The 15,594-nt window shown below is 50.7% G+C and overlaps 4 protein-coding genes across 4 annotated transcripts; 3 read left to right on the top strand and 1 right to left on the bottom strand.

Moving 5' to 3' along the window:
* Positions 1 to 1,937: 1,937 nt before the first annotated feature.
* A1O1_01874 (uncharacterized protein) lies at positions 1,938 to 2,177 on the top strand (the record flags this gene model as incomplete). The annotated part of the gene is made up of 1 exon (XM_007722786.1): positions 1,938 to 2,177. The coding sequence occupies one exon, from the start codon at positions 1,938 to 1,940 to the stop codon at positions 2,175 to 2,177; it is 240 nt and encodes a 79-aa protein (XP_007720976.1).
* A 3,724-nt stretch (positions 2,178 to 5,901) lies between these two features.
* A1O1_01873 (3-hydroxyanthranilate 3,4-dioxygenase 1) lies at positions 5,902 to 6,717 on the top strand (the record flags this gene model as incomplete). The annotated part of the gene is made up of 3 exons (XM_007722785.1): positions 5,902 to 5,936; positions 6,071 to 6,208; positions 6,306 to 6,717. 3 exons carry the CDS (start codon positions 5,902 to 5,904, stop codon positions 6,715 to 6,717), a joined length of 585 nt encoding a protein of 194 aa, XP_007720975.1.
* Positions 6,718 to 8,320: 1,603 nt separating this feature from the next.
* Positions 8,321 to 11,289, bottom strand: A1O1_01872 (uncharacterized protein; the record flags this gene model as incomplete). The annotated part of the gene is made up of 4 exons (XM_007722784.1): positions 8,321 to 8,926; positions 8,993 to 10,172; positions 10,220 to 10,961; positions 11,019 to 11,289. The coding sequence occupies 4 exons, from the start codon at positions 11,287 to 11,289 to the stop codon at positions 8,321 to 8,323; spliced, it is 2,799 nt and encodes a 932-aa protein (XP_007720974.1).
* A 474-nt stretch (positions 11,290 to 11,763) lies between these two features.
* A1O1_01871 (uncharacterized protein) lies at positions 11,764 to 14,736 on the top strand (the record flags this gene model as incomplete). Its single annotated transcript, XM_007722783.1, has 3 exons — positions 11,764 to 12,075; positions 12,149 to 12,597; positions 12,651 to 14,736. 3 exons carry the CDS (start codon positions 11,764 to 11,766, stop codon positions 14,734 to 14,736), a joined length of 2,847 nt encoding a protein of 948 aa, XP_007720973.1.
* Positions 14,737 to 15,594: the final 858 nt, after the last annotated feature.

Raw genomic sequence — 15,594 nt, 5'->3', positions numbered from 1 at the left:
CATGGGATGAGATGAACACGTCTTCAAATGACGTTTCTGTCCACGGTCTGTGCCTTGTCTACATTTTGTTTGAGTTCTGGGGCCACTGCGCAAGCAGAGCAGCCAGGCATGGAAATGACGTCAACAAAGGGGGAAACTTGAAGGTCATCCCTGCGGGTGATTATGATGATTCCGGTGCAGCGAAACGGGAACGGTTTTCAGCCTTGCTTCCAATCAAACCAATCCGTGTTCGGGACGTCAATCAAACATCATCTCATATGTGGGACGTATTCGTTGCAACTGGGATCGTACAGTACGTATGACACGAGAAAAAGTCAACCACCCGCGTCAAAGTTGGACGTTAAGGGAAGTCAGACGTGAACAACAATCCGTGCAGAGAGAACGAGTATTCGGGAACGTCGAGCTGCCCTGACTACATGTGAACATTAGTCACCGGCTGCCGAATACGATCTATTTGTCGAGGCTGGGATGAACAGATCTAGAACATGTGGGTCATCCAATATGTCACAGAAATGGTGTACGATGACACAGCCTATCGTGACTTTGGGCAGTAAGCGCCCGAGTGCTGTCCTTCCGAATCAATACTGTGTACAGAGGTATGGCTTGGTCTGCACTGTGTGCCCTTGACGGCAACTGACATATGAGTCGGCGAAATGGCTGGGAGGAATCTGGGAACGGGTGGTGGGCTTGGCAGACGCAAGGCTGCCAGTAAGTGCCCAATGAGAATTCCGCTCGTCGAAATAAAGTTCGCAATAAGGCTGCTTGGCTTACATCATGGCGACCCCGTGTCTCTGGACCCGCAATCACTGCGTACGAACGACACACCGTCGACGTAGTGAAGCCCCAGGCACGGTAGGACAGTGGGCAGCGCCTCATACTGCCAGGTGGTACCTAGGTATCTACTACTCGGTACTCAGGTACCCCATGCAGAAGCTGTCAAGGACTAATTGAACATAGAGATCTGCTATGCCGAGTGGACGGATAGAGTCCCTACCCCATCAAATTCACGCACGGCCTACAGCAGCTGGGTCAGGGTACATGGGATGGTTGTCTTGTTGCCGTCCGTCTATCCGCCAGATGGCAGACTAATACTGGTTGTCAACGGACCAGTGAAGTGTCTCAATCAGGCTGGGGTCCGATCAACATCATCTGGCCATCCCGTTCCCTTGTATATGATGCTGCGAGGTCGAGACCCCTTACTAGTCAGCCACCCCGCCGACGATCAAAAGCACCTCAATACTAGTTATCACAGCACTGTGAAAGTCCAGAAGTGGTGAAACACGGGCCGTTAACTCTATAGCCCCCACTCCACCATTTCATCCCGTCTCGAATGCAAGATGCGATCACCATGCATGGCTCCGCCATCGGACCCTGAACCCAAATGATCCCGTTCGACGGATCGGCAGGGTCATCGCCTTCGGGTTGACAGGGGTTTCTTGTCGTGTCATTCGCTCGATCTTCAGGAATGACCATCGCAATCGCAAGTTTGGCTGTCATCGGAGGGCAGCTGGTCCCCCTTGGATCGTCATACTGTGCCCGTCCGGTTGACAGAAGACCACTGGGACTGGCTACACTGACGGCAACATGCATAAGCTCTCCGACCAATTGACGCCGTCACTGGCCCGCCGGACGCCTCCCGTCTTTGGAGAGTTCACCACAACACAGAAGGTCCGCCCCCTCTCTGTCCAGTCACATCCACTTCTTCCCCATACTGCGTGACTGTTCAGCCTGGCGCTCGTTTCTTCAGAGGAAGAGATATATATTCCCTTTTCCCGACAAGAACTTCTCCTGGTCTTCATCTTATACACAAACATTCTACACATCTTGACTTATTGAGGATTCTGTTCCTACCATCGACTGTCTCCCGTTGACTGCCAAAATCTCCACATACATCACTTGAAGATTAGGATCACTTTCTTCCTTCCACGACAATCGACATGCCTTCCTCCGTCGAATACATTACCACTCCCCGGGAGCCTTTCAATTACGATGCTGATCCTGTTGAGGCCATGACCTCGTACTCTCGATTGATGCATCTACACACCAAGCAACAAATGGACGCTGCGACTCAAGCAGCCCGCCGACGAAGTCCTTCTGCCGGTGTCGATTCCCAAGGACAGACTGGCTTCTCTAAGCAGAGTACCCATAGCAGTTCATCTTCTCGGTCTTCGTTTTGACCACGCCTGTGACAATTCGACCATTTTATTACATTACAATGGGCTCGTCGCACGATGCAAAGTTGCAACATCCTATCAAAAACCAAGCGGTCACTACATCGCCCAACTTCCACGGGCAAATTCGGCCGTCACTTTCTCGACCGTCATCACCGTGTATCGGCTGTGATGTCATGTTCCCAATTTTTTTTGGGAGGTTAGACATATCATCCTCACCTGCGCCAACCCATGTGGCGGTGATATGCATTTAGAGCTTTGAAGCTTCTTTTCATCTTCGATCAAATTATCAACTATCTATCTGTTGATAGGAAAGCGTTGCATGGTACTGCATTGTGACTGGTTATCAGCGGGTGTGCATGTTGTTTGGGAGCGATGTTTATTCTTACCGTGTGTTACCATTTCAAGGGATATTCATATGTTCCAGAAGTGTTTGGTTAGTGCAGGCATTAAGCCGTCATAGCTATCCAACATTTGAGATAAAAAAGGTTATTCATACCCTGATCATACTTTCCAATCATTGTTCGTTACTTCATGTCAATGAATTAGCTATCCTTGCTTACCAGGGGCCAAAACATTGTAAATGTCATATTTTCTGAAACTACCCTAACAAAGTCATTCAGCATACATCTCGCATCCACCATTCAATTATTTGTGAAGGTGAAGAGTATTTCTCCCGTCCTACCTGTGTAGAGATTCAGGGATAAACCTGGGGTTTGCGCAACAGCCTCGTCGATCGATTGCATCATCGGTGCCACCACAGCACCAAAAGGACGTCACTCGCTGCACCACATTCCGTCCAGGGGATCTAATTGCCACTACTCTGTATTCCTTTGACCCTGATTAATCTTACTAGTATGACAGGTGAATCTCGATAGATGCATCATGCAGATTTGTGGATGGCATTTCATCCCGACAACAGGGGCAATATGGCGTGGCAATCTTGTTGAGACCCTGTCCAGCAGATCCTCACACACGAAGTAGTAGTATATGTTTTTCTTTCTGTGGGGACGAGTACCTGACCTACTATTTTCGACGGTTCAGAGAGTGGTAAGTCTGTTCGAAGCTGTTTCGCCGAAGCCATGCAGCGTATCGTTGTCGCTGCTGTTGGATGGACAAGGTCAGGGTCAAGGTCAGGGGGACCTTACAACACATCCTATCCTAAACCTCCTCCGTCATGGCGACGATCCACCACCAACATCCACAGTACCAATAATACTGCCACAATCCAGACCAGAAGACAACCTGAACAACACCATGCCACTTGTTGCCACGCAGCAGTTTTCTAACTCTATTAGAGCCGACACGCGACCCGTGTTGAGGATCCACACAGGGTGACGGGGGCCCGACAGCTTGAACCTTGAAGCCTATGACCCCAGGCGAATAACCCTTCCTCCAGCGTCATTCTTCAGCGCATAGCCAACAATCTTTTGGGGGCCATGACCACAGTCATTTTGCCTTCAGTCGATCTGACATGACCCCCCCTTGAATCCCGGACTCACAGGGCATACGTGCATGCACGCCCACATATTTGAGAATCAACTCTGAAGTCGTAGCCTGAGGTTCACTAGGCGCCTGAGGCTGATGCTGATGCTGATGCTGGTCTCTCTTGTCTACCCTTTCACGTATTCCATCAGAGCCTCAATGGCATCTGCTCTTCCCCGGCGACCGCCCGCAGGGTTGCATGCCATCCATGGACAGACAGGAGGTCACGGGAAGATGTCATAGGCGCCCATGACGATGGTGGCCAGGCAGTCCTGGCAGGCGCTGTATTGCCCCGTTTGTGGCCTTTGGATTGCAGTCTTCTCTGCCGTCTCTCCACACTCAGCTGCAGCTGTTTCCCCCTGGGCCCTGGTTGTGGTCGGTCGTGCACGACGCACGTTGTGACGGCCGCCCAACGACGATCACATTCTTGCCACAACCTTACACCTTCGTCATTTTTCACTGGGGTTTCTCACAGACAGCACTGAAGGATCTTGAAGTTTCTTCACATCCTGCCTGCCCGTGGTTGCCGTCGCTGTGTCTTCAGCTCGGGATGAGATTGATTCTCACAGGAAGTCGAAGCACCCTGTGGAGTAAGACATTTGGAAGGCAGCTTCACATCGCTTGTGGCTCCTTTGGTAGTATCTGATTTGTACCATGTTGCCATTCAGTCTAATACCGCCACCCACAGGCTCAACAACAATCTTCCCATCGCCGATGATGTGACTTGATGATGGCAGCGAGTACGGGACCGACAGTCCTCTCCAACCCTGAGTCTTCTCGTGGTTGCGCCGATCAACTCCCTTGGGTTGTCCACCTTCGCTCTCTGTAGGCGCCTCCGGTATTTCTGAGGCAAGCATGGCTACCTGGAATGACGGAGTCCGGTATGAATCAAGGTCAGAATGGCTGTCCCTTGTGCTCCCTTGTGCTCCCTTGACTCGTAACATCGGATTGGACAAATCAGAAACGCAACAATGATTGTCTCCCTTCACCAGCCAGGCAAGGAATTTCACGTGGTCTCCTCAGCTGATCGGCAAAAGATGATATCATCGTGCGAGCTCGTCCACAGGCGATGGACCATCCCTTCTCTCCAAGTGAAATGGGCACTTTTGGGATCCGCCGCCATAGGACTGGGGGTCAATACGACGACAACATCTGCAGCCTGGAGAACATGCTCTGGGCCTTTCCTTGCAAATTGACTGGAGCTTCGTCCGTCTGATAAAGAGGATCTTTCAAACATCTGGTAGTATGACGCCATAAAAGTGGTATAGACAGGAACCATCTCGGGCCCATCATGAATGGCGAAGTATGACGAGCGACCGGATTCTCAATGCCATTGCCGATGTGGTAGTGACACCGAGTTAAAGAGGCTAAGCTGGTCACCAACGAAGGGTCTGCTTGCTCCAGCCCAGCGAGCAGCAAGTTCTTACATCGCTCTGTAGTCACCTACCGAGTACGTTTTAATGTCCTTCCATGCGCCCGTAGCGCAATCAAAGGTTAGACACGGATCGCGGCCATGGCAATATAACAACGAAGCATCTCCTCCGACCGACTCACATCTTCATTCTTTCGACTGTTCCAAACGTCCCTGGACGTTGATATTTCAGCGGACCATACGGAAACAGCCGGTCTCGATCTCGCTCGAGAGTCGGATAGAGCTAAGAAAGGACCGCGCCCTTTCGTCTCCAGAGATGTCCATTAATGTTTATGAGCATCATGTTGAGGTCCCATCATGGCTCAACTGATGTTGATTTAAAAGTACAGTCGAGAATACGGCCCGGATATTCGGATATTTTAGCCGGAGCGCCGCTTAACAAGCCCCCTAGCCCAATCTCACCTGGGGTCTTTAGCGACGACAATACCCCACGGAAATGTTTCCCCTACACAATCTCGAGGTCCTTCGGCCATCGGAATGCTCCACAAAGCAAGTGATGAGGATCCAGCAATGGAACAAACGAATCGACGCACGGAGTGGAAGACGGGACTGCGCGCGGTGTTCCCATCGGCAGCGCTATCCCTCGTCATCAACCGTCCCTTCCTCCTCCGAATTGGTAGCCTATATCACCGAGTCCAAGGTGTATGTCCTCAACATAGGGTTATAGGTAGGCCAGTCGACATTTTCTTTGGGGTTGTCCGTTATCGCTGTCATCGCCTTGCTACCCCAAGTGATTCCCTACCCACAAAAGACCAAATCTGTCAGAGACAGAGAGATTTCGGTCAGAGAGAGTGATAGTCGACAGTAATAGCCATGGCAATGGCAATGCCTTTGAACATCCCCAAATGGTACGCTACGTCTTACGTCTTCTTGCATTCGTGCTTGTGCTTATGCTTGATATGAAATTCGGTTCAAGCAAGCACAATCATCCTTCAGCCTTGGACACCTGTTAACGCCGTGGAACCTTGTTTTGGGTATACAGGGTTGAAAAGAATGCGGACAAGCTGATTCCGCCGGTCAACAACTATTGCGTCTACCATCCGGCCGATCCACTCACCTCGGGACTGACGGTCATGGTGGTCGGGGGTCCCAATGCCCGAACAGACTATCACATCAACGAGTAAGTTGCTGTTGCTGTTATTGTTACTACTACTGCTACTGCTACTATTTCTGTCTCGTCATCTCCTAGTCCATCAAACACTCACCAAGACAAACAGAACCCCTGAGTTCTTCTATCAACACAAAGGTTCCATGCTCCTCAAGACTGTCGACACAACTGTCACACCGCACCGATTCGTCGACATCCCCATCCACGAGAACTCGATCTTCCTACTACCCGGCAACGTGCCGCACAACCCAGTCCGGTTCGCAGACACCATCGGCGTGGTGCTGGAACTGCCGCGGCCGGCCGACTCAAAAGATCGACTACGGTGGTATTGTAAAGGATGTAAGGAGATCTTGCACGAGGCGGCTTTTCACTGCGACGACTTGGGAACCCAGGTTAAGGAGGGTGTTTTGGCCTTCGAGGCTTCCATAAAGGATAGAACGTGTAAGAAGTGTGGGACGGTGAACCAGTCCAAGCCGGGCCCAGGGGACGTCGAGCAGCCGCCCAGATTTCCTCCGGAGTAAAGGGCCGGCACCGGGCGAGAAGAGAGCTCGTTGAAGGAAGCGAGGTTGATATTTAGTATTTAAATTTTACTCTGTATGAAGAGAAATCCCAGATTCCCAATTCACACAAAGTGAGGTTTCTCTGGATGGACCGATAGATATCATAGGATATAGCCAGAGGTGATCCAGTCTCGTACAGGCGTTGATTCTGTAGCTTTTGACATTCATTTCCTCTGACCCGAAACAGTCGAATCACAAAATCTTCACGTCCCCAATGGATTACGTTATGTTCAGACCCAGGCGACATCCTTTGCCGGTGCGAAACCTTGGATGGGAGGGTGGCCACAGCCAGCCCGGCTCACGGATTTACAACCACTCTGCAGGGTCAGTTACCCTATTGCGAATGTAATAAGAAGCACCCTATCGGATAACTTGACTGCCAGGGCGAGTACAGACGGCGTCACTCACCTCCCGAACGAGGGCGAGCTGCCAGTCCGAGCCGTGCATACCTGCCACGTAGGCAGAGTTCGAACGAGGCTGCGAGGCTGCTTCAACCACCTCGTTGAGCACTCAGAGAGTATCGTCTACGCACCTTCTTCTATTAAGCCCTTGTTATATCACATACTAGTATGGCTTATTTTATCAAATTTTTATTGAACTATTTCTTTATGGCGTCTTATGTATTATCAACTAGAAGAGCAAACCAGTTATTTGCCAACAGAAAACCGAGAGCCTAGTTCTATACAGACTATGAAGCAGTCTCATCCAGCTTTGAAAAGAATTCTATATAGTCCTAGCTAGAGATGTTATGATCGTGAATGGACAATCACTCGGACACAGCAGGCACAGGTTAAACACACCATCAGTTCTAACCCCAGACCTATGGCTCAGAGTCAGACCTTCATGGGGAGTTCACAGGCTCTGTTTTGCCCATCTCCAGGTGCATGTTCATGCCGATTTAGATTTTACCAAGGTTCATTCCAATCATAACCCGTCGTTCCAATTGTGGTCATTCATTCCCATTCGTTTCAGACGCTTCATTCAGTTCAATCGTCACATTCGTTCCAGTCATTCAATAGTTCCATCACTTCATCGTTTTTGTCATTCCAGACCCCTGCAATCATTGACGTTCCAGCTGCTCGAGTCATGGTAAGGTCGATATTAAATTTTCCATGGCATTGGAGGGTGTCGATTTTCCATCCAACATGAGACTTCTATCATCAACCAGACCATCCACCAGACCACTCGCTCGTATGTGCTCCCTGATACCTGAAGAACTGGTCTAGTGTTGAATGACATGGCCTTGTGTATGGAGGCCTTGAAGGAGCCGCCACTGAGGCTTATATTTGTCAATCGCTTGACAATCTCGGTCGAAAGGCTCTCCACTACGCCTATCGTCGTCGTCGGCTGGGATCCATCGAACCCGTTGGAATTGTCGAAGGCCTCATCCAGTCTTCATTGCCTGCAGAGCTTGTTCCTAAACGGTAGGACGCAGTTCTGACTCGCTTGGACGTGACTAGGTACGTTGTTCCCATCTCGGACAAAAAAGGTGGAAAGCCAAGACAAGGCTGCAATCCCCAGGTAAAAGCTCCACCGAAATTGGCATCTTGGTGCTTCGAGTTGGTCACGTATCCGGATAATCATCCCAGAAATCATTGATACTGCCGAGCAGCATCTTCCAAACATTCCCGTTTGCCGGAGTCGTATCGCAAATATCTCTCTTCGGCGGGCTCATCACCTTGGGCAGGTCCTCGTCGAGCCATCTCAGTCGCTCCACGCCTTCGGGATCGTTTCCGAAGCGAATAAACTGGATGCCGACCATGTTGTCCGGGTAGTTTTCCTTCTCGAGGAATCTCACCATCTTTTCAATGGCATGACCCACCACTTCTTCATGTTTGCCTCCTTGCCAGTATCCATCGGTGAAGACATAAATGCTGACAGGTCGTGCGGATGATTTCTTGGTCAACTTGTTCCGGTATTCGGTGAAAATGTTGTTCAAGCGCGCAGCTAGATTGGACTCGCCCTTGACCTGATATTTCATGCCGGCCACCATCTGAACCAGCTCGCTCGTGTGTCTGGCTTCTTTGCGTTGATCGGAGATGATGAATTGAAGCTCACTGCCATTTGGGTCCAGGTGCTTCTTCTTTACCATATAGATCAAGTTTTGGTACAGGGAAAGAAGTTGGCCCCAATGCGGAAACATCGTCTCTCCATCGTCGATGACGAAGATCTGCTTTGTGGGTTAGCAATATTCAAAGAGAGAGCTCCCACGACCAACTGCAGCATAGGGACTTACGTGGTCTCTGCTCTTCAGCTGGTGAATCAATTCGTCTTCATATAACAATTTGTGCTTTTTACCCCGAAATTTGGATTGGTTCCGGGTCAACTCGGCCCATGTTTTCAGTTGGTCCACGCTCAGTGACTTGGAAGGTACTCTGGTTCTGGTAGGTAACCTCGCAGCTGCCTTTCCTTTGCCCGTGGGATCCGTCTCTTCTGCGGGAATGTCAGGCCTCCCTGGCGGCACAGGCGATGCGGACGGATTAGACGCTCGCACAGGCAGAATAGAGGTTCCCTGTAGTTCCAAGAGCTCCTCGTCGATGGGAACCCTGCCGTTAGTGGGGGCAAAATTCCCAAATGTGTCCGTGAATCTTTGCGATGATTCTGGCTCTTGGCCATAATAGTAGTCCTCTTTGTGCTCCGGTATGTAGGAGCTTGTAACTCTACCCTCGGCCGGTTGTACATCAGGATCTTGATCTTGAAGGTGTTCAAAGTCTGGCATAAAATCCCAAGCCCCGGAGCCCAGCAAATGAGGGGGCTCTAGGTCTTCATCGTCTCCAGTTGTCGAGTGCTCAGAGCCAGGGGTAATGTTTGCTGTTTCCTGAACGATGTCTCCCTGAGCAGATCTGTCACTCAAAGTGCTGTGGGACGCCTTCTGAGAGACTTGCTGATCCGCATCGGGTAGAAGAGCCTCGACCGAGACGTTATCGTCTGTTGAGGCTGCTGAAAAGTCATTCTTGTCATCTTCCGATAAGTGGAATCGAAAGGAGAGTAGCGATAGTGCTTTTATGTGGGACCCTATGTGTCTTTCCAAGAGAGACCGCGCTTCTCTGTCTTGATCCTGCAGACTGATCTTGGCGAGTTTCGAAGGGACACAGTCACACAACGGGCACATCCATCGTTCTCGGAGGGCCCTTTTCTTGGCTCGTTTTGTCCGTGCGATTCTTTGTGTCTTCGTAAGAATTCCGTGTGTTGAACTCATGTGTAGATTGAATTCGGCGACTTCATTAAACTGTGGCGGCTGCCCTGAGCACATATAACACATCCAGACTGCCCCATGGATTGACATAGGCCAATCTGGGGAGTGACAGTTTGTCATGTGATTGAGCCAATCTTCGAAATCGACAAAGAACCGTAAAGGATCCCGACATTCTTCGGCAATACAAAAATACGGTTTGAGGTCCTCATTTAAATGGGTTCTGCGGAATGATCAGTGAGAGAAAACAAAATGTTGAAGAATGCGCACCTCCAGAACTGGACATTACTCCTTTCCTTCATGTCCAACTTGGAGGCTTCTAGGGTTTCTGCACAGTATGGACATGGCAAATATTTGCGGTCGCCTGGAATCGGTGGATCAGGATAATAGAATGTCTCTCCTGGAATACTCACTGTCCCAGTGCTTGCAATTGACGGAGTAGATTTGTGGGGTTCAGCTAGAGTTCGATTCAAGCGCAGAATGCTAGGGACTGATGCATTGGTTTTGGAGAATGCAACACTTGACGCAATTCTTTTGGCGGCTACCGCCCCCGTGACCGCTGGAGCCGGTAGCTGGGGTCCCTTACTCAGAGGCAGCGGTGGCTGTAGTGGCTGATCCTGCTTGATACGATCATCTTTTTGTCGCATGTGCGCCAACTTTTTGTTGTGTCTAGATTGGTATAGCAGCCGCTTTCTGTGATAGCACAGAGCGGCAGTCAATTGCTTCACCAGGCCTGGTCTGGCAGCACAAAAACGGCCTTGGATGAATTGGAAAATGCAAGCTTCAAAGGAGACGTCTTCCTCTGACGGCATCATACTTGTGGAAAGCTTCTCGGACCGGTTCACAGACGACCGACGGATGGCGGTGGCAAGCCTATGTAGGCGATCAAGCGCGGCAGAAACAGCCTGCAAGCCATGATAAGAGTCTGCTGTCATGAGCTTCTCTTCCGGTAAGCCAGATGCGGTCTCCTCCTTTGTGGTAACGGTATGACTCCCTTGTCTCCTTGCAATCGCTTTTTACCGCGACGAGTTAGAACATTGCAGAGTCAGCCACGTAAAAGATTGCGCACCACTTTGAAGATTTCTCTGCAACATAGAAAGTAGCTTCAAAACCATCAACTTTATTTCGTCGTGGAACCGCAACCGGTCGTCCAACGAAGCACCTGCGGCTGCGAACGCCCCAGTGTAGGCCGCCCATAAGTTGAATCTGCTCTGCAATTCTTCGACCTCATCCTTGTTGTGCGTGGAAGGTTCTTTGATGTATTCGGCAAATAGAACCGAGCACTTTGAACAGGCGTCATAGATATCTGATGACGCTGGACCAAGGCCTTGCAGCTCCATTGTCGTCCAGCCTGACTGCAGGATCGGCTCCTATCAGCGGCCATATACCAGCGTGAAGCGCGCCGTGCGTGTCGCAACGTCCATTCAGCAGAAGCAAAGCAAATGGCTGGATGAGATGACGACAATGCGAAGAACGGCGGCGATCCAGGACGAGGAGGAATGGAATAGGCAGGAGTGTCCTCGAGGCTGAAAGAGCGAGAAAGATAGCCCTCGGCAAACCTGCTCTAGCAGAAACTAGGCTAATCCACTGCGGGGATGGCCCGGTCGATCTGCCGCCGTGTTTAATTCGACCTGGTCAGGCTGAATCTCCGTCTACAGCCTCACAGCCTATCTCGCATCACGACACATTCCACAGGCATCACTTACGGTCGAGTGTCAAGAGAGATGTCTTATCTGACTGCATTATAATTTTTACAGCTCTGACCGCCCCATCTTGAAACGAAGCAAGCTGAGCTCTGGCGACTAAATACACCAATGGCGCTCCTCAATGATCCTTTGACGGATTGGCTGTTACTCAGGACAGTCCAGCCGGTTTTTGCAGCCAAGGTCCCTTCAATCGACCCAAAACCGCAAGCCGGCTCTGTTTTCGAAGAAGTGCTCTGGAACTACGAGACGATGTTTGAGTTCGAGATGCTGCAGGCGTCCGACATCCTCCCTAAGGCTGAAGACCTAGCCTTGTCAGGGGATCTACCTGAACACGTCGTTATGGAGCTCAGAGCTCTTCTCATACTACTCGAGCAGAATATTGACGCCACACATATTGGACCTCTCCCGCAACAGGGTTGTGTACGTTGGTTTCAATAGCCTGAGCTTATCTTATGCAGAAGAATACCCGTGCTTACCAGCTTGTCTCCTGTAGGCTCTGCCGAGGCTGAAAGCTTTGCAAATCGAACTTTGGGGAAGGCATGACAAGCTAAGTGGTAGTCCGCTAGATCATGCCCATGACCTCAGCAGTGCCGTCTGGCCAGACATGACACTGGAAAGATTTCGAGATATTATCAAGAAGCTGCAAGACTTCAACCAGTCCGTCAATCGAGCGGCCTCCAGCGGACTCAGGCATGAACAGCCTCAGTTCACATTAGCCAGCTGGAAGGAAGAGGAGATTCAGTCGGTGCTGAAGGCCGGTCAAGCCTGGAAAAGTCTGGACCGCATTTTCGAGAGACTGGTGGACGGACTCAGCAGCTGCCGGCTCCCGCATGATGTCATGATCCACCTAGCAGACCTCGATAACATCAAAATGATGCTTGCATCGTGCTCAGCCCCGCGAGCATGGCGTCGCACCATTTGCAGCGTCGTTCTCAACCAAGAGTAAGAACGCATCCTTTCTTGTGCAGCTCCTATGCTAACAACTCTTTCAGCAGAGGCGGCTCGATCGATTGCGCAAGGACTGCAGTCAAGGTTGAGAAACTCTGTACGATCATTGGGAGTAAACGGCTACAGGAGTTACGGTTGATCTGCGAAGAATCAACGCTCTGGCACAGCTCAGGACAAACGGTCTCCATTCTCAAAGATGAATCACGGGTCAACCTGCTCGAGCTGCTGGAATCCCGAACAAGACGCTCGTCAGACCCTAGTACGGCGCCTTACTTGACCAAGAAGAAAAAGAAGATTGTCGCTGCCATCCTAGCAGTGATCTTGTTGAAAGCTCTTGGTAGCCGGTGGCTGCAGAAGGGATGGGAATCGGACAAGATTTTTTTCTTCCTCCCCGACTCAAGACCAGGTAGCACGGTGGAGTTTGAGACGCCATACATTTTGTGTTCCCTGGCATCAGAACTTCAGTCTGGGGCGGACCCTTTGGATGCACCTGCTTGCTACTCAACCATCTTCGCTTTTGGAGTACTCCTGTTGGAACTCGAACTTGACCAAGGTATTTCGGTAACAACAAAAGATGAGCAAGAGGCCGACGAAGAATATCCTCCCGTCTATATGACGTTACTGCGAACCTTCCATCTTCGGGAAGAGGACCTGGACGACCAATACATTCAACAAGTCATTGACTCATGTCTTGAGTTCAGCGACCGGGTCGAGTCCATCCAGCATCCTTCCTTCGGCGAAGATCTCAGGTTCCGGGCGGCAATATTCCGATATATTGTGGATCCGTTAATCCAGCGTCTCAAAACCGCACATCAGGACATCTCCTTGGATTCTTTCGGCATCAAACCCCAGCCGCAGCAGGCCCCGCAACGCCAGCCGGCACAACCACCGATGACAGCTCCTCAGGCCCCCAGAGCTCAGAATACCTTCGACACATCCACCTTACCTGCCCATCGAGGGTCACCTCTTTCCCATATCGATGCAAACCAGCCGACATCCTCATTCGGAAATGGTTCACGTGCCACCACATGGTCGTCCCAGCCGCAGACATTAATGTCCCGTCCACGCACTCGACGAGACTTCAAGATTGCCATAATATGTGCCTTGACGCTTGAAGCTGACGCAGTAAATGCAGTGTTCGATGAACGTTGGGACGATAAAGAGGATGTGTACGGCAAGGCAGCTGGCGACCCGAACGCGTACTCGACCGGTATGGTTGGTCGCCACAACGTTGTTCTCGCACACATGCCTGGAATGGGCCCGGAAAGTGCGGCGCGAGTTGCCGCCAACTGCCGGATCAGCTTCGGGGGCATTGAGCTTGCTCTTGTCGTCGGCATCTGTGGCGCGTCACCTACCACAAAGGCAGGAGAAGAGATTATTCTAGGTGATGTGATCATCAGCGAAGGGATCATCCCTTATACATCCGGACGACAGTACCCGGGACAATTCGTGAGAAAAGACTCTGTGCTGGACAATCTCGGCAGACCCAATGCCGAGATACGAGCTCTACTGGCCAAGCTCAAGGGACGTGGTCCTCGCAAGAATCTGGAAGATAACATCGCCAAATATCTTGCCTCTTGGGACACGGAGCTCGGAGGAACAGCCACGTACCCTGGCGTCGACCATGACAAGCTGTACCAGCCCCGTTACCGCCATAAGCACCAGAAAGCTTCATCATCATGTGCCACTTGCGCTGCCTGTACCAAGCCCACCGATTCTGTCTGCGAGAAAGCTCCCGAGCTTTCGTGCGAACGACTCAGCTGCGACCAGATATACCTCGTCCCAAGGAAGCGGCTTGTCGTTTCCAAGAGTGAGGCCGCGCCCGCAATCCGCAAAACAGACCAACAGCAAATAGTTCACCCAAAGGTGCATTTCGGTCTCGTCGCATCAGGAAGCATTGTCATGAAGTCCGGTGAGGACAGAGACTCGATCGCGCAGAAGGAAAACGTGATTGCGTTCGAAATGGAGGGTGCCGGGGTGTGGGATGCCTTCCCCTGCCTTGTCATCAAAGGCGTATGTGACTATGCCGACAGCCACAAGAACAAGAGCTGGCAAAACTATGCTGCAGCCACAGCGGCCACCTGCATGAAGGCATTTCTGGAGAATTGGACGTCGAGCACTTCTGGCATGTAATGACTGTCGAATGAAACACCAAGCATCTGCAGGCCTGGAACAACTATAATAAACAATAAACACTACCATCCCTGCACCCAGCGTGTGAGAAACCTCGGACTACTCAGGGCTGGCCTCAGTGGCCTCGACCAGACCAAACTAATACCATGAGGGAGTACATTTACAAGATCCGCGCTGGACAAGACAAGAAGGCGAAATGCAGCTGTCTGAGCCATATATGCTGCATGACTACGACATAACGACTTTTACGATATATAATATAATAGTATATTCATCTAATGGTATATTCATCTAATGGTATATTCATCTAATGGTATATTCGCACCAGATATATATATATATACACGTATACGTATACGTATACTTATACCTATACATGTGTATGCTTTGTCCTGCACATACGAAAGTCCCATCAGTCTGTCTCGGTACAACTGTTTGCGCATCTCAGACTCTCAGTCCCGTATGATCACGAGGCAGGGAGGGAACATCCAAACTTCGAGAACTACCTTCCTTCTTCTGCGCAGAATACAGAGTTTGGGGGAAATACTGACGACGTAAGTCACAGCAAGTTTTGCCTGCCTTGACATACCTACATTGTACGAACCATGTTCTGACCGACTTCGACGATGGCAATGGGTCGGTGCATGACAATGGGTAACGTGAGATAGACATCCTACTCCCATCGAGGATGATGAGAGGGACCATATTTGGTAGCTTATGCATTCAATTCACCGTGCTAATCATCTGCGACTCGAGGGCTGAGACTGGCTACCTAGTAACCATCGTAAAAACTCCGACATATCATCATCAACCCAATTGCTCCTGGTGTATTGCATGGACAGACAGAGTAAGGGGAAA

This window comes from Capronia coronata (assembly GCF_000585585.1).
Source record: "Capronia coronata CBS 617.96 chromosome Unknown acBCG-supercont1.2, whole genome shotgun sequence".
In the NCBI taxonomy this organism is placed as follows: Eukaryota; Fungi; Ascomycota; class Eurotiomycetes; order Chaetothyriales; family Herpotrichiellaceae; genus Capronia; species Capronia coronata.
Note: the sequence above shows the minus strand (reverse complement) of the source record. Positions and strands in the feature narration are given on the sequence as shown.